Source organism: Schistocerca gregaria, chromosome 2 (assembly GCF_023897955.1).
Source record: "Schistocerca gregaria isolate iqSchGreg1 chromosome 2, iqSchGreg1.2, whole genome shotgun sequence".
NCBI lineage: Eukaryota > Metazoa > Arthropoda > Insecta > Orthoptera > Acrididae > Schistocerca > Schistocerca gregaria.
The window spans coordinates 547,188,482-547,206,682 of NC_064921.1; the positions used below are offsets into that span (position 1 = coordinate 547,188,482).

The window sequence follows — 18,201 nt, forward strand, 5'->3', positions numbered from 1 at the left end:
ACAGCCCTCCACGATCCCAAACAGAAAGAAAGAAGAAGCACAAGTCCCGGGACAAGGAGTCTCTGGTGTCGCCAGAGGTCTCGTCCCCATCTTCACAACCTGTCTCTGACCTGTTATTCATGGATGTCGCCCCCTCCTTGTCGGTGACGGGTGGTGACCCACCAGCATGACTGACATTAGCCTGTTCACCCCCCAATTGACTCATCGTTCTTTGGCTATCCAATGGAACTGTAATGGCTATTACCGTCACCTACCGGAGTTGCAATCCCTTCTTTCGTTTTACTCTGCGGCTTGTGTGGTTCTACAAGAAACTCATTTTACTGGTGGTCACTCACCAACCCTCCGTGGCTTCCGTGCTTTCTGTCGAAATCGGGTCGGCCCCCTACGGGCGTCTGGCGGAGTTTGCACGTTGGTCCGAACGGACATTGCCAGCACGTGGATTCCTCTCCAAACTACATTGGAAGCAGTTGCTGTTAGGATCCACCTGGACTCTGGGGTCACAATTTGCAATCTGTATCTCCCTCCTGACAGAACTCCTACACCTGCCTCCTTAAGTGCCCTCCTTCAGCAACTTCCCCCTCCCTTCCTTATACTTGGCGATTTTAATGCACATCATCCCTTGTGGGGCAGTGCATTTCCATCTAGTCGGGGTCATCTCATTGACCAGTTTATTACCGACCACGACTTGTGCCTTCTTAACGATGGCTCCCCTACCCATTTCAGTGCCGGTCATGGTAGCTTTTCTGCCATTGATCTTTCTCTCTCTTCTCCCTCCCTCCTCCCTTCCCTAAAATGGTCACCGCACGACGACCTTTGCGATAGTGACCACTTCCCGTTGATTCTCTCGCTCCCTTCCCGCTCCCCCATGGACAGATCACCTCGTTGGTCCTTCCAACGTGCCAATTGGCCTCTGTATACTGCACAGGTCGTTTTTTCTCCCTCATTGTCGGATGGTATTGATGATGTCATACGTGACATGTCTGACGCGATTGTTCACGCTGCTAACCTTGCTATCCCGCGCTCATCTGGACCATTTCGCCGCCGGCAGGTCCCTTGGTGGAGTTCGGACATTGCCGTTGCCATCCGTGATCGCCGTCGAGCTTTGCAACACCTTAAGAGGCATCCATCCGTTGCCAATCTTATTACCTTTAAACGCCTTCGCGCAAAAGCCCGTTACTTAATCAAACGGAGCAAACGGATGTGTTGGGAACGCTTTGTTTCTTCCCTCGGTTCTGCTGTCCCTCTGTCGCGGGTATGGGCTACACTTCGCTCTCTCCAAGGTTGCCATCGGCAGTCTACCCTCCCGGGTCTTCACCTCCCGGATGGCCTTTGCACGGACCCGTTGATTCTCGCGGAACACCTTGCGACCCATTTTGCAACAGCGTCGGCATCAGCCTCCTATCCGGCTGCTTTCCTTCCCCAGAAACAGCGGGCCGAAGCTTCCGCCTTATGTTTTACCCCCAGCCAGTCAGAATCATACAACGACGCTTTTACTGAATGGGAACTTCATTCCGCACTCTCCTCTTCTCATGATACGGCCCCTGGCCCAGACTCCATTCATAACCAACTGCTTCAACATCTCAGTGCTCCACAACAGCGACATCTTCTCCGGGTATTAAACCGTATTTGGCTCCAGGGTGACTTCCCTTCTCAATGGAGGGATAGCATCGTGGTTCCCGTCATTAAGCCCGGTAAGAACCCCCTGTTCGTCGACAGCTATCGGCCAATTAGTCTGACGAACGTTGTTTGTAAGTTACTTGAACGGATGGTAGCCCGTCGGCTCACTTGGGTCCTCGAATCTCGGCGTCTGTTGTCCCCTTACCAGTGTGGCTTCCGAGAGGGACGGTCTCCGATCGATCATTTACTTCGCTTGGAATCCGCAGTTCGGCAGGCCTTTTCCCAGCGCCGCCATTTGGTTGCTGTATTTTTCGACCTTCGCAAGGCCTATGATACGGCTTGGCGCCATCATATCTTACTTACACTTCATGAGTGGGGTCTTCGGGGCGCACTCCCGATTTTTATCCGCCAGTTCTTGTTTCATCGTTCGTTTAGGGTTAGGGTTGGTACAGTTTTAAGTTCTCCGCGAACCCAGGAGAATGGCATCCCTCAGGGTTCCGTATTGACTGTACTTCTGTTCCTCATTGCTATAGATGGACTTGTGGCCTCCGTCGGTCCTTTGGTCACTCCTGCTCTGTATGTGGATGATTTCTGCATTTGGGTTAGTTCCTCTTCGATGGCCGCTGCAGAGCGGCAGCTCCAGGGTGCTATACGGCGTGCCTCTGCATGGACCATCTCACACGGATTTCAGTTTTCTCCTTTAAAATCGCGAGTGGTCCACTTTTGTCGCCGTGTGACAGTCCACCCCGATCCAGAGCTCTATCTCAATGCACAACGATTACCTGTGGTCCCACAGTTTCGTTTCCTTGGCCTTCTTTTCGACAACAAGCTCACTTGGCTGCCTCATATCAGACGCCTGAAGATAGGATGTTTCCGTAAACTAAACGTCCTTCGCTTCCTTGCCCACACCTCTTGGGGTGCTGACCGTTCCACTCTCCTCCACCTTTATCGGGCCTTAGTGTTGTCTCGCTTGGACTATGGTTGTCAAGTTTACGGTTCAGCTGCCCCTTCTACATTGCGCCTCTTGGATCCGGTCCACCATCGTGGTATCCGTTTGGCCATCGGTGCCTTCCCGACTAGCCCTGTTGATAGTCTCCTGGTTGAGGCTGGGATCCCCCCACTTTCCGTTCGGCGCTCCCAGCTTCTGGTTTCGTATGCAATCGCTGTCCGTTCCTCTCCCACTCATCCTTCCTATTCTATCCTGTTCCCTGCCCAAGGAAGTCGCCCACCTGACTCCCGCCCTCGGGCGGGTTTACCGGTTGGGCTCCGCCTAGCGTCTCTCCGCCGTGATTTTCAGCTTCCTTCCTTTTCCTGTATCCCACGTTCCCTCCCCAACACACCTCCTTGGTTAGTTCCTCGGCCCCGAGTTCGGATGGATCTCTGCCGAGGTCCGAAAGATTCCGTTCCCCCGATGGTGTTCCGTTGTTTTTTCCGCCGCATTTTATCTGAGTTTCGGGATGCTGTTGTTTTTTACACTGATGGCTCTAAATCTGCTGATCGTGTGGGCTATGCCTTCACCTCCTCTGTAGGCATGGAAAATCATCTCCTGCCAAATGCATGTGGGGTGTTCACTGCGGAATTGATGGCGGTCTCCCGGGCCCTGGCCTTTATTAAACAGTCCAAGCTCAATCGCGTTTTGTTATGTACAGACTCAATGAGTGGCCTTCAGGCACTTGACCAGTGTTTCTCCCGTCATCCCTTGGTCTCCTCCATCCATGACCATCTCGCTGATCTCCACCATGCTGCTTGTTCTGTTAGCTTCCTTTGGGTCCCTGGCCATGTGGGCATCCAAGGAAATGAGCTTGCTGATCGTTTGGCTGGGGGAGCAGTCACTTATCCCCCATTCCCTGTCACCCCTCCTGTGGCGGATTTACGGCTTCATCTCAAATCCCACTTTGCGCCATTAAGGGGCACATCCTGGGAGGCTACTCCCTTGTCTAATAAACTTCGTGCGATTAAGGTGACACCTGTCCCATGGCGTTCTTCCTTACGCCTCTCGCGAAAGGACTCAACCACCCTCTGTCGTCTTCGCATCGGCCATACCAGGCTGACCCATGGTTTTCTTTTGCGTGGTGAGCCACCCCCACTTTGTGGTTGTGGAGCTTTCCAGTCAGTGGCCCACATTTTGGTGGAATGCCCCCTTCTTTTAGCTTTGCGTACTAAGTACAGACTTCCCTGCACTTTACCCTTAATATTAGCAGACGATTCCCGGATGGTTGAACTGGTTCTCAGTTTCCTCCGTGAAAGTGGTTTTTATTCTCAGTTTTAAGGATTTTCATCTCCCTCTGGAGTAGGGGCAGGGCGGTGAGGGTTGGGATGTCTCCCACTGTAGGCTGTGCTTGGAGATTCCTGACTCCCCTCCCTGGCCATGTTCCTTCTTTTTTCCCTTTTACTGTTTTTATCGCCTTTTAGGTTTGTTTAATCCCTTCTACAATCCTCCCTTTTACACTCTGGCGGTTGAACGCTTTTAAATAGCATGTGGTCTTGCTTGTACTGCATCACAGGTGGGATATTTCCTCTCTTGAGGTTGCCCATTTACTGACTTCCCTCCTTGTGTTTTTATCATTGACGACACAACTGCACTTTTTTAGCCTTTTACCTTTTACCTTTTACCTTTTACCTTTTATCGTTTTTGACTCTTCTGAGCTGTCCCTCTGTCGGAACTGACCGCCTTTGTAACAAGGGACTGATGACCTTGCTGTTTGGTCCCTTCAACCCCAATCAACCAACCAACCAACTCTATCTGGTGACTTCATATTAATAGACTCTTTCAGTGCTTCCATGACTTCGTGTACAGGTACCAGTTCTATACACGGGCCATGTCTCTCGACCGTTAGTTTACGAAATGCAGCAACTGACCACATTTTATGTTGTAACGTTTGTTGTCAAAATTCTTTATAGTGTTTTCCGCATTCTTCTATCGATATGACATTTATTACCTTGTGTATTTCATTTCGGTTGAGGAATTAAATTATTTTAAAAGGCTTATCTTTTTACCATGTTGGTCAGCCTCAACTTCAGTGAGATTTTTCCTAATCTCTTTCCTCAATTTTCTTATTTATCTTGGTACTGTTTCATGTTTTCTTTTATATTCTAGTTCATACTAAGTCTTGTCACTATTGAAATATTTCAGATAAGTTTACTTCTTATATCTGACACATTCCTAATTTATTTTTCTTATACAGTTTTCCTCCCTTTCCTAAAGCTTCATACACCGTTCAGTCACATTAATTTGACCACCCGTCAGATACCTGAATAACCACCTTCTGCAGCGCGAGCCGTGCAGGAAGAGGATCATTGAGGTTCTGGAAGGTACCGACAGGGATGTGGAGCCGTGCAGACTCCAGTGCCGTAGCCAGCTGGGCCAGATTCCTTCGTTAAGGATCTATGGCGAGAACAGCCCGACTGACGTGTCCCCCAGACACTGGACTGAGTTTCAACAGGGGGAATTTGGTGAGCAGGGCAGTACGGTAAACTCGTCTTGGTGCTCTTCGAACCACGCACGTCCGCTGCGAGCCGTGTGACACGTTGCATTGTCCTGCTGGTAGGTTCCATCGTGCCGAGGAAAAGACTGCACGTAGGCTTGGGAGTGGCTCCGAAGGATAGCTGCGTACTTGCGTTGATCCATTGTGCCTTCCACAATGACTAAATAACCCAGGGAATGCGGCGAAGGCATTCCCCAGACCATAAAGCTGCTTCCTGGTGGTTAGGTGTTCGCTTTCAGACGTTTCACGCTGCACACGCCGCGGCCGTCTGTGCGATGGAGCACAAAACGTGATTCATCTGAAAAGGCCACCTGTCGCCATTTATTGGACGTTGCAACATCCCCTCGCTTCTAAACTGATACTGTTATTAGCTTTTGCTGTCCTTAATCCACCTTGGTGTGTTGTGTCGTCGAATTTCCTCCTACCTGTGCGCGGTGCAGCTCTAGTAAATGTCGTCTCGTGCAGATTCTTCATTGTCGCTTTGGATGTCTCGGTCGGTGGAAGCTAATTATCTGAAATTGCTGTCCATCAACTTTGGGGTATCTAGTTACTCCAAATTAACATTCAGAATGCCGTAATATCAATTTTATTCCTATTAGATCAATAATGAAACACTCGTGTCACAAACTACTCGTAACCGAGAGCATGGCTACCATCGAAAAAGACAGGAAGAGCTCTTAACGCCGACTACCGACTTTGGCGCGCAGTCCGTATCTCTTACTAGTTTCGTCACAGTTCGTGGATTTCCCATCAAATTCGTACTTACTAAGATACGCATTTGTTAATGAACGGGTGTGAATTTTAACGAGACAAAATTATGAAAAATAATTTTAAACATCCAGAGGCTTCTCCTAGTAGTCATGTTGTCATAAATGAATTTAATTATTAAACATAAATAAACAAAATCGGCGACTTTGGCGCCAAGATGGCGGTACTTTCCGTCATGTATATTTCCCAGGCTGACGCTTGTTGCTACGGTCCAGCGCCGAGCCCCACCCCACTACGAGCGACATATGGTCGCTTCGTCACATAGCCAGCCAGCGTGCGAAATGCTCTTCGACTCATGGCCGGCTACGGACTACAGCACTTCCTATCGTGAATACATCAGTAAGAGAGAATAATTTATTAAAACTGGTAAAAATGCCTTCCTCACGTAAGAGGCACCTCACAACGTCCAGTTGCGGTACTGGAGGGCAAATTCCAGCCTTCATCGCCGACGAACAGCAGTCAGCGTTGGTGCATGAACTAGGCGCCTGCTACGGAGGCCCATAGATAGCAACGTTCGTTGAACGGTAGTTGAGGAGACACTGTTGGTAGTCCCTTGGTTTTCCTCTTGACGGTCGGCTGTTCGACAGATGCACGTTTGCATGTCTCCACAGCCGTTGTTCAGTTCTGTCCTCTATGCCCCACGGTACACTACAGTTGCCTCAGTGCCGGTTTTGATTTGCACCATTTCGCCATTCACGGTGTACTTCAACCACGGCGGCAGGCAAACAGTTTATAAACTTAGCCGTTCCGAAAAAGCTTCCACCGAGAGCCAATGATCATTCCCTTTAGGGCATGAGATAAATTGCTTCGTTTCCGCATTTCGACAACGACTGCACTATTTTCAGCGTTCCCTCGATACCCTTTATATACGGTCCACCGATAGCATTGCTACCTGCCACATGCCGTCTGATTGTGGGTATTGCACGTTGACGTCGAACATAGGAGGTGGCCACATTATGACTGGACCGTGTAGTATTATCGAGTATTCGTCCATTCTGTACAGCTGATTGTTTGCTTCAACTTCACCGACATACGGACTATGGTACGCCCAGGAAACCCGCTGCCCAGAGAAGGTAATTAGGATTGTGGAAAGGGCCAAATCGGTTGGGATCAGTTTCACCTTCTAACTGTAATTTAATAACTTTTACAACCATAGCGGCACATAGCCGGACCTTTACCGATGCAACTCTTTCGTGGCTGAGGGCCTCCAAACAAGAAATCTTAACAAATCAACAAGATAAAAATCCAATTAACATAGTAATAAAATAATTTTAAAAAATCACAGCAAAGTATATAGAGAAACATAGGCAAGGTACAATGCCAATGGCTGAAGGCCACAATTGCCGGTCGGTGTGGTCTCGCGGTTCTGGGCGCTACAGTCCGGAACCGCGCGACTGCTACGGTCGCAGGTTCGAATCCTGTCTCGGGCATGGATGTGTGTGATGCCCTTAGGTTAAAGAGGTTTAATTAGTTCTTAGTCTAGGGGACTGATGACCTCAGATGTTAAGTCCCATAGTGCTCAAAGCCATTTGAACCATTTTTAAAGGCCACAGTTAAGTTTCAAAATTTTAAAATATGTCACCATAATCATTAAAGGCAGAAGACCGTAACGTTTAAGCTTGAAAGATAAATTTAAAAATTAATTTTGCAAAATTTTAAAAAAAGAGAAGATAAACGGAACACTAACGGCCACTAGTCAAAAAATTCCGCTGGTACACCTGAATTTGAAACACGGTAAAATAGTGCACTCAGTGACAGTAGTAATTAAAATTAACATAGTGAGGGGGAAGTACATGAAAAGCAGGGTGTAAAATACACGATGGCGGGAACAGCGGCCACGCAGGGCTCAGACTCAATCGTCTTTTGTATATAGATCAAATAAATGAAATAGTGGCTAGAAAATGTTTTGAATCTAATGAAGTCATCGAAGCTGCAGGTATCTATTTACCAGATTTTTCAGACCCACTCTTAAAATATGCATTCTACTGAGTGGAAAAATATTGGACAAAATTGACTACATCGTAAAAAATGCTATTTCCAACCAAGAATGTCTATTATTAAGAGCAGGACGGAGAGGAAGCGAGTGTGACCTGCGTTTCGACTTTGGGCAGGCAACATCAAGTGCGTGCAGCTGCTGGCGTCGGCGAAGGACGCGCCGCTGGAGGTGCAAAACGACCTGGGCTTCACGGCGCTCTACACGGCCGTGCAGGGGAGCCACGTGGGCGCGGTGCGCACGCTGCTGCAGGCGGGCGCCAAACCCGGGACCCCGGGGCCCGGCGGCTACACGCCGCTGCACGTCGCGGCAGAGGACGGCCACGTGCTCATCGTGCAGCTGCTGCTGACCGCCGGCGCGGACCCCAAGCAGGTAGGACTGCCTACCAGTTGCTGTAACTGTGTGTGTATAAACTCATAATATTCAGGATGACGATAAAGTCGTGCTATCATTTCTAAAACTCTTAACTTGGGATCTACGAGTGTTGGAGAGAGAGAGTATCGTTATTTGTTAAGCTTCTACCAGCCCTCAGCCCCCCCCTCCCCCCCCCCCCCCCCCCAATCACCTGTTAGCCGGATTTCAGTGTGCGTCCCAACTCATTGCTCATAAATCATCCAGGATATATTAGTATTCAGCCCATTTACGGGGCAGTGTTGAACCATTGACAGTTCTGATTGATTCATTGATTCATGGCAGCAACATTATTGGCTGTTATCGTGTACACATTATCGGTGACGTAACCCCACAAGAAGACGTGCAATGGCGTTACATCGGGTGAGTGAGAAAGCCATGCGATGTGACCAACACGACCCACCCACCTCTCAGGAAATACCGTTCAGCACGCAACATGACTAGAATGTGCATCTCTTCCAGCTAGAGCTGGCCCAGAGAAACATTCCTCTTTGTCGTTTTCTCTGCGAAAAAAAATGAACCTGTCAACTTACCGTGGATTAGTCCACGCTAAACATTAATCTCAGAACTATCACGGATATGTTCATGTGCGAGGTGTGGGTTTATAAGCCCAAAATCCTGACTTTGTCGAGTTTCACTTGTCCATAGAAGTGGAACGTCGCCTCATCTGAAAACGGGCACGTTTTCCGGTAGTCATTGCCAGCCTCTTTTGAGGTCAGCATGGAAAGCGTGAATGTTAACCGTATCAGAAAGGCGATGATGTCTGATTCGCAAAGCTTACATTTGGGTGGTAGCTGCACAAATTCTTCCTTGTATTAATCCCCTGAATTAATCCCTTTTACAACGCAATCTGTATGAATCCGCTGTGAGGCCCAACTCTATTCCAATGGACTAAACAACAACCAAGTATACCACAAACTATGGGTCACCTGAGAACAGGGATCTGTGGATATCATTTAACAATCCTTCGCTGGTGCAGCAGTATTTTATCCTTTCACCTTGATTCAGGCGGCAGCAGAAAACGACGCACTGTGTACGAGGAGCGAAACACTGCAGCAGCTGTAATGTTCTGACGCATCCACGAACATTTTCAAACTACGCGGTCTGGCGTTCTAATTATCAGAACGCGGTAAACTTCCCTATCAGAGCACTGAAATCCCGGCTTTTTTCAATGTGAGGTGCACCCGTTCGCTGATCTAGCCAACGCAATTTAACTCTCAGGCACGACGGTGTGTGATGGAATTGCCAGACACCGTACAGTCAATTCAGGACAAATACCTTCACCCTAATGACACACGATACGTCCAAGATAACGTGCAGTTCCACTGTCGATACAGTTGGAAACTGCCATGTCTCTAAGTCCACCACAAGATACAGACTACAAGTCTCGCACACTACGGAAAGACCTGAAGTTCTCCGTCAGGGGAGGATCAGAAGACGGGGGAGGCAGAGAATCACAATCACATTCCACCAAGCGTCGATATAGAAGCCGAATTAGCAAAAATGAAACTGCCCCCACATCGCACAAACCAATCGAACGACCCTCCACTCATTGAATGCCCCCTATTGAATGTTCTGTTGGCCTGTTAGATAATCCATGCAGAGCACAAGTGTTTCACGCTGGAGGAGCATGCCTCCACTTCCTGAGAGGAGACAATCAGTGACTTAAAATCTCTATTGTCTGAAAAAGATTATTTTATACTATGAAGGTGTCGTTCCTACAGTAAGCATGGACATGTTTCGGCAAAAAAGGTCTACCTAGAGAGGACTACTGTCCCTCATTTACAGAAAGACCTAATTTTTCTGGGCTGACCATTTCCAATTTTTGAAAGAATATTCTGCCCACAATTTCCTCGTAAAAAAAAATCATGTTGTTGTTGTCTTCAGTCCTGAGACTGGTTTGATGCAGCTCTCCATGCTACTCTATCCTGTGCAAGCTTCTTGATCTCCCAGTACCTACTGCAACCTACATCCTTCTGAATCTGCTTAGTGTATTCATCTCTTGGTCTCCCTCTACGATTTTTACCCTCCACGCTGCCCTCCAATGCTAAATTTGTCAACCCTTGATGCCTCAAAACATGTCCTACCAACCGATCCCTTCGTCTAGTCAAGTTGTGCCACAAACTTCTCTTCTCCCCCATGCTATTCAATACCTCCTCATTAGTTACGTGATCTATCCACCTTATCTTCAGCATTCTTCTGTAGCACCACATTTCAAAAGCTTCTATTCTCTTCTTGTCCAAACTATTTATCGTCCATGTTTCACTTCGATACATGGCTACACTCCAAATACTTTCAGAAACGACTTCCTGATACATAAATCTATATTCGATGTTAACAACTTTTTCTTCAGAAACGCTTTCCTTGCCATTGCCAGTCTACATTTTATATCCTCTCTACTTCGACCACCATCAGTTATTTTACTTCCTAAATAGAAAAACTCCTGTACTACTTTAAGTGTCTCATTTCCTAATCCAATTCCCTCAGCATCACCCTATTTAATTTGACTGCATTCCATTATCCTCGTTTTTCTTTTGTTGATGTTCATCTTATACCCTCCTTTCAAGACACTGTCCATTCCGTTCAACTGCTCTTCCAAGTCCTTTGTCGTCTCTGACAGAATTACAATGTCATCGGCGAACCTCAAAGTTTTTACTTCTTCTCCATCAATTTTAATACCTACTCCAAATTTTTCTTTTGTTTCCTTTACTGCTTGCTCAATATACAGATTGAATAACATCGGGGAGAGGCTACAACCCTGTCTCACTCCTTTCCCAACCACTGCTTCCCTTTCATGCCCCTGGACTTTTATGACTGCCATTTGGTTTCTGTACAAATTGTAAATAGCCTTTCGCTCCCTGTATTTTTCCCCATGCCACCTGCAGAATTTGAAAGAGAGTATTCCAGTCAAAAAAAATCATAAGCCACACATAATGAAGTACACTGAGATCATGACCTAAAATACGACCATTAATCTGAGAGAGGGTCAGACCACTCTCAAACTAAGGTATAAACTGCAATTGGTACATTTAATAAGTTATTAAATACCGGGAGAGAGCATAGCTGATGAGTAGGGGGTCAGTTTTATGCCTCTCATATAGCAATTAAAAGTGACAACCCTCTCGGGATCCATTGAACCCAGGGTATGCGTACCAGGGTTAATTCTTTGATGCCATGTGTTTTTTACTCTGGTAACAATTACACCTTGAGATTTGTATTATGGCTCACTTGCTGATGATGTCTAATCTCACTTGTACATTCTTCTTTATGTTCACTAGCAAAAAAATTCCCAGTGCTAATGAAGAAATAAAAGTTTCGCGGCTCTATTGTCAAGTTGCAGCAGCAGTGAAAATATTTTTCAGAAAAAATTGTTCGTGTATTTCATTTCAATAAAGTCCCAGCTTGCATACACATGGCATTGTTTTTGTCTGTGCAACACAAACTTTGCACACACTCTTTTCTTCTTCAAAGAATTCTGCAGAATATCTTGAATACTTGATTTAGAGATGTTGCTCTGTTGCAGTTCTTAACGCAACAATTTTGCCTCACTACAGTCACACCTCCAGTACTTAACACCGCCTGCTCACAACTACCGATCTGGTCCTTTTTCCAGCTCACTGCATCAATGCGTCGTCAGAAGACAAACATTATACCTGCTGTCTTTAATTGGCCTCTGGCATGCGAACACTGTGTGAGAGGCTGTAGCTGCCTTCACAGCTGGGTCAGAGGTGTCTGCATCTGCCTCAAAGACTCCTCAAGTCTACGTCATATGGGAGAATGTTCCAAAATCTCATTCATATGTCCATCTAAAAACTTCTTTTCCTCATCCTCTCCTCCGGTAGTACGAGAGCTTTGGTAAGAGTCATTAAGATTAGCGGGGTTCTTGATCTGTGCCCAATAATCCCTCTCATCTCTCCTTTCCTTTGTCAATTTTCCTCTTGGTTTTTGTCGCCTATGTCCTGTGAGAGTTTGACATTCCTTGTACATCAAAAATAACTTTCCGTCCAAGGGTCTCCAGTCGCACCTTAAAGAACTGAGTAGATGCCACTTCATCACGCTCTGCCCGTCGCAAAATGGTGTTTACTTGAAAATTTATGTCGATATAGTAAAACTTGGTCGAGAGGAACTGTGATGGTTCAATTCTGTCACGTCACTAAACCGCCTGAAACCCGCCTAACGGCTCGAGCGAATCATGCACATGCCGCCAGAGAAGTATACGCACTGGCTGCAACTGGTGGGGCCCTCTGGGACTCATTTCAGATGGTGTCGCTTTCCAAGCACGGTCTTCCCTATCGAGCCATCAGAAAGGAAACATCTGCCATTACACAGGGCACCGACCTGGCGAGCATTTGGACTTGTCAAATAGGTTCGCTGCCAGAATATTGACCCAGTATCGGCTGAGTTCAGCTTGTATAAAGTGAAGGTAAATTGCAACAAATGAACTGTTGTGTTCTTTTCTCGCTGGGAACCTGTTACATGGCTGCAGATGTCCTACAAATTTTGTTAAAATGTGCAGTAAGGCATATTGTGATATGGACAATGATACATGTCTTTGTGGGTGCTACTGTCAAGCTGGAATGTAACTGTGCTTTTTTATGTAATTTGTACAAATGTTTTCCAATTCATATTGACTAACATCATAGGCTCCATGCTGACGACTGAATTTCAGTTACTGTGTTTGTCACTAACCTGCGTTTGTGATGACTGGTAAGTGTTCATTGCAAATGTTTTGACTATTGTACTTGATGGGTGACCTTATTTCGACTAAACAGTGTTTCCTCAGACCTCTTATATTTTTAAGGACCAATCTGGAGTTTTAAAATCATAATGATCAGGGTGCTTGGAGAAATAAAGACTGAGCAGGAAAAGAATCCATGGTTGATATTCTTCTAACTGTGGTACAATGAAACATTGCAAAACGTCTAAGTAAATGTTAGAGGTAATGGATTTTTTTCATCGAACGAAAAAACGATACCGGCCAGTGTGGCCGAGTGGTTCTAGGCGCTTAAGTCTGGAACCGCGCGACCGCTACGGTCGCAGGTTCGAATCCTGCCTCGGGCATGGATGTGTGTGATTCGTTAGGTTAGTTAGGTTAAAGTAGTTTTAAGTTCTAGGGGACTGATGACGTCAGCTGTTAAGTGCCATAGTGCTCAGTCATTTGAACCATTTAAAAAACGGTCCAAAAACCTTGTTATGGATGAAGCCGCACGAAACATTGACTTTTTCGCTGTCTCACTGTAACTGTACAGTAGCATGTGGAGACTCTGAACCTCATTTACGGACATTATACCTATTTAGCATTCCACTGGCATAAAAGGTGGAGTCATCGGTGAAGCATATGGGATTTAAGCTATAGTTAGCGCCATCAATCCTGTTGAGAATCTCAGTTGCAAATTCAGCAAGTGTCAGCAAATCATTCGATTGCAAGGCTTGCACTTTTTGCACTTCGTAAGCATGCAACCTAAGCATTTCATGAAGAATCTTCACCACACTTGCTTGCGGTATTTGAAGTTGACGTGATGCTTGACGACTTGATTTAGACGGACTCCGTTGAAACTATTGCCGAACACGGTCAACAGTTGCATCACTCACAGGAGGCCTGCCACTTCGAGGACGATCTTCAACGCTGCCTGTTTCGCTGAACTTTGCATACCATCGCTTTTTTTGATTTTACGTCAGTAGGGCTGCGTCCATAAGAAGCCCGAAATTTACGCTTAACATTGATGGGTGATTGTTCAAACAAATGTCGGGCTTGCAGACAGTCGTCGTTCAATACTTCGCACGATATTTCAACTGGGCACCTCCCAGTCGTCTTCAGGGGAGCTGTCGCAGACTGGCGAAAACGTCCTCCGTTCAGCAATGTAGCGTACTTTAACTGTTCTGCGCATGCGTCGAAAACTTGATAGATGAACCACGCTGCCCGCCGGCAGCGCCCTCGCTGGTGGAATAGCGGAACTCAGTCGCCCTCTGCGTTGCTGTTTGCCGCGGCGCCCGTCGACGCACTCTGTCGTCATCGATTTGAGCAAGTCGTGGAGATGACGGGAATCCATGCACTGTCCAGCTGGTAGCGGCTGTCACGGTTTAACAGATTTTCCGCCAGTCGTATTTCTACGGATTCTTTAATAATGGAGTCCCAGAAAGACGTTGCTCTGGACAAAATCATTGTTTTCTCATACTCCACTGAATGTCCATCAGAACTACAATGTTCAGCAATAGCGGACTTGCTTGGCTGCAAAAGGTGTAACGTTGATGTTCAGTGCAGCGTTCTTTCACAGTGCGTGTGGTTTAACCTATGTAAGCCATACCATACATTGGAACGGTATCTTGTAAATTCCGGGGTTTCGTAGAAACAGATTGTCCTTAACTGATCCCACAAGGTCCGCAATATTCGATGGTGGGGGGAAAACCACTTTTATCTGAAATTTTCGGAGGATTCTTGCTATTTCAAACGAAGTATTGCCAACGAAAGGAAGAAAAGCTAAAGATTGTTCCGGTATGTTGTCCTCTTTATTCACTTCCTACTTCCTACTTCTTAGTTTTAACTGTTAGTGCTCTGTTAATCTGCAGGGCGGAATACCCATTTTCGCTGAATGGGCGAGTTCTTGAGGTAAGCTATCTAGATCTGAGACAGTACGAGCTCTATGAACAAATGTTTTAAGCAAACTCACGGTTTGGGATGGGTGATGGCAACTCGATGCTTGCAGGTACAAATCAGTATGAGTGGGTTTCCGGTAAACTGAATGCACTAGAGAACCATCATTCTTCCTTCGAACCATGACATCCAAGAAAGGCAAACAACCATCTTTTTCTATTTCCATCGTGAACCGGATGTTGCTATGAATGGAGTTGAGGTGATGTAGAAACTCCATTAATTTAGCTTCTGCATGAGGCCATACTGTGAAAGTGTCATCCACATACCTCCAAAAAAAACTTTTGGATCCAGGGCAGCTGAGTAAAGAGGTCTCTCATCAAAATCTTCCGTAAAAAGGTTGGCCACCAAAGGGGACAGGGGGCTACCCATGGCGACACCGTCAGTCTGTTAAAAATATTCTTGATTAAACATAAAATAAGGAAAGAGCGTGCCTGAACAAAGCAGTGACATCAACAGGAAACATGTAACCAATCAGTGTCAAAGAATCTTCAAGAGGAACTTTTGTAAAAAGTGAGACCGCGTCGGTGTTGTGGGGCACTAGCGCCATCTATTGGTCACAACTAGTAACACTAACCTATGTGACGGCATCAAATGTAACTTATTATTTTCTTTCTTTCTTTCTTGGGCCTGTGTTCCGCTTCAACGCGGGGTCGGCTTTGTTATGACGGCTTTGGCGGTGTTAATGGCAAAGGGTGGCCGGATGCCCTACCTGCCGCCACCCCGAACCACCCGGGACAGTAGTAGTGTACCCGAGCTGTCTGCATCTAGTGTAAGTTATGAAATAGTGCGAACATTTTCAAATGTCTGTGAGCCGTGTAATTGAGGCGGAACTTTGCGACAGCCCGGTATTCACCTAGCGGGATGTGGAAAACCGCCTAAAAACCACATCCAGGCCGGCCGGCATACCGGCCCTCGTCGTTAATCCGCCGGGCGGACTCGATCCGGGGCCGGCGCGCCTACCAGAGTCCAGCAAGCAGCGCATTAGCGCTCCCGGCTACCCTGGCGGGTATCAAATATAACTTATTATGTCAGACGGTTATTCTGTTATTTTTTATAACCAGGGCAAGACCTTGTGCTCACCCTGTATTTCCACACTTGGATTTCTGTGTATCTGTAGCAGGCTGGTAAAAATGTGTTCGTAGGTAACAGACACGGGGTGGACGGCGCTTCATTCGGCAGCGCAGGAAGGCAAAGAGGGCGCGGCGCAGCGGCTGCTCTTCTCGATGGGGTCCCACGTGAACGCCCAGGACGCCGACGGCTGCTCAGCGCTCCACGTGGCGGCCGCGTGGGGGCGCGCCGGCGTGCTGCGAGAGCTGTTGGCCGCGGGCGCTGACGTCGCGCTGCGCATGGCGGACGGGCGGTCTGCGCGCGACCTGGCGCAGCAGACGGGACACTTCGCGTGCGCCAAGCTGCTCAGCAAGCACGAGAGGCGCATGCGCAGGCGAGGCCTCGCCACGCTCAGTGCGACGCTCGGCGTCGACACCACAGACACGTGCGCCTGACGACGGCGGCGCCGACTGTCGCGGTTCTTCAGTTCAACCTGTGTCTGCTCTCGACCAAACTTCAACACACACGGATTCCACTGCAAAGGTCGCTCTTATTTCGAATACCGCATATGAGGCACTAAAGGCGTTACAGTTGTGAATTTTCAACTGTACAAAAAACCTATATTTTCGACACTTTACGAACATCCGTGTCGCGTGACACGCACACACATTCCATTAATTGAGGAACCCGATGTGGCTCCACCTACTACAAAAGATTTAGGGAAAGAAACACCACGAACATCAACTGACAGTGAGAAAAGGGATGGTGCTAATTCAACAGTTTGCTTGTGGATTCTATCTTCGTCTTGTTGGAACATATCCCGACGTCTTCTCATTCTTGGAGTGAACTGACAATTGCTGAATTTTTAACTGAAGCTGCAATTACATTGCCTCGACGGTTACTCCATTTGAGACACTGACTTTCACTGAGCAACAGAAATTAGCATCAATCACCGTCATTTTGTAGTGTTGTAAGCATGCTGAGCATGAACTACCGGTTGATCCTAAAATGTGGTTCCTGTAATTGCTATGTGGTGCATGTTCGATGCAGAGAGCTGCCATCTTCCTGAAATTGCCTTACTTCGAATAGTTAAAACATTTTAGAAGTTCCTGAGACATTTGTTGCTATTCATAATCCATTTTTTTTTATTTCCGCCAGAAGCATGTTCCCTGATGAGTCCATACGACTCATTAAGTTACGAAAAATGTGCATTTGCATAAGCGACATCTCTCACATTAACACTGTCCATCTGTAAAAGAACGTCAAAATTACATAAATTTCATTTGTATACATGTTATATTTATCTACCTCATTAATAAATTGTTGCAGAAATACCTACAAATTTTAAATTAATTCCGTCGCTCTGCACACGGCCTCGCTCCAAGATAATGTTATTCCAACTGAATCGGAAAACAAACTGCACAGGAAGCTGTATGTGTTTATGAAACAACAAACATCTTTGCGGCAAAGATCTGTTACAGTATTCAAAACAAGTGAACTATTCTTCTGAAACTGTCAGTAGCAACTATGCAAAACAACACATCCCATATTCAGTTACTGCTATTACGTGTGCGCAACCACAAATGTCGGTAGAAATATATAATAAAGAATAGTTTTGTATGCTTTGGCTGCAATAAATAGAATATCGGTTATTTTGTAGAATTTTAATTGTCCTATAAGCATTATTACAGATTTTAATGTTTGAAATTACAACAACGCAAGAGGCCAGAAAATGTGCGTTTAGAGACGAGGCTCTTCAGAGGAATGGCAGGTGGTAAACTAATGAGTGTTACGAACCGTTTCTAATGTATAAGTATCAACAAAGCATTGGTGCTGGATTCAGGTTTTAGTTGACAGTGAATCGATGTTGAGTTAGGAATCAATTATTGTTACTCGTTTCTCATGAAATTAGAGCTTTTTGGCTTGTAACGTTATTTCAGTTGTGCACACAGATAGAACAAGATTATATTCGTACCGCTTCTTACAATTACCATGCACTGATTTTTATTTCCTCGTGTACCAGACATTTTTAGTAAAGACAACCAGGCAACGCTAAATTTAGTTCACATGATCAAAAGATGCTACCATAATTCATGCTAACAGACAGTGCCAGTTTCACAGTTGGTGCAAATTCGCTCGTTATTTCCCAGATAGCCCAATGCCAAGGCTCATTGTTGCTTAGCATCATTGTTATAAATTGTTATGAGTATGCGATGGTTAGCAAATGA

The 18,201-nt window shown here is 46.4% G+C and overlaps 1 protein-coding gene across 6 annotated transcripts in view; it reads left to right on the forward strand.

Annotated features, from left to right (window-relative positions):
- Positions 1 to 17,635, forward strand: part of LOC126331858 (ankyrin repeat domain-containing protein 29-like) — a 147,045-nt gene extending 129,410 nt beyond the window's left edge. For all 6 annotated transcript variants that reach the window (XM_049996532.1, XM_049996528.1, XM_049996529.1 and 3 more), the window contains 2 exons: positions 7,982 to 8,235; positions 16,069 to 17,635. In XM_049996532.1, coding sequence (XP_049852489.1) covers positions 7,982 to 8,235; positions 16,069 to 16,428 — 614 coding nt within the window. In that variant the 3' untranslated portion in view covers positions 16,429 to 17,635. The remainder of the gene's footprint in view (positions 1 to 7,981; positions 8,236 to 16,068) is intronic.
- Positions 17,636 to 18,201: the final 566 nt, after the last annotated feature.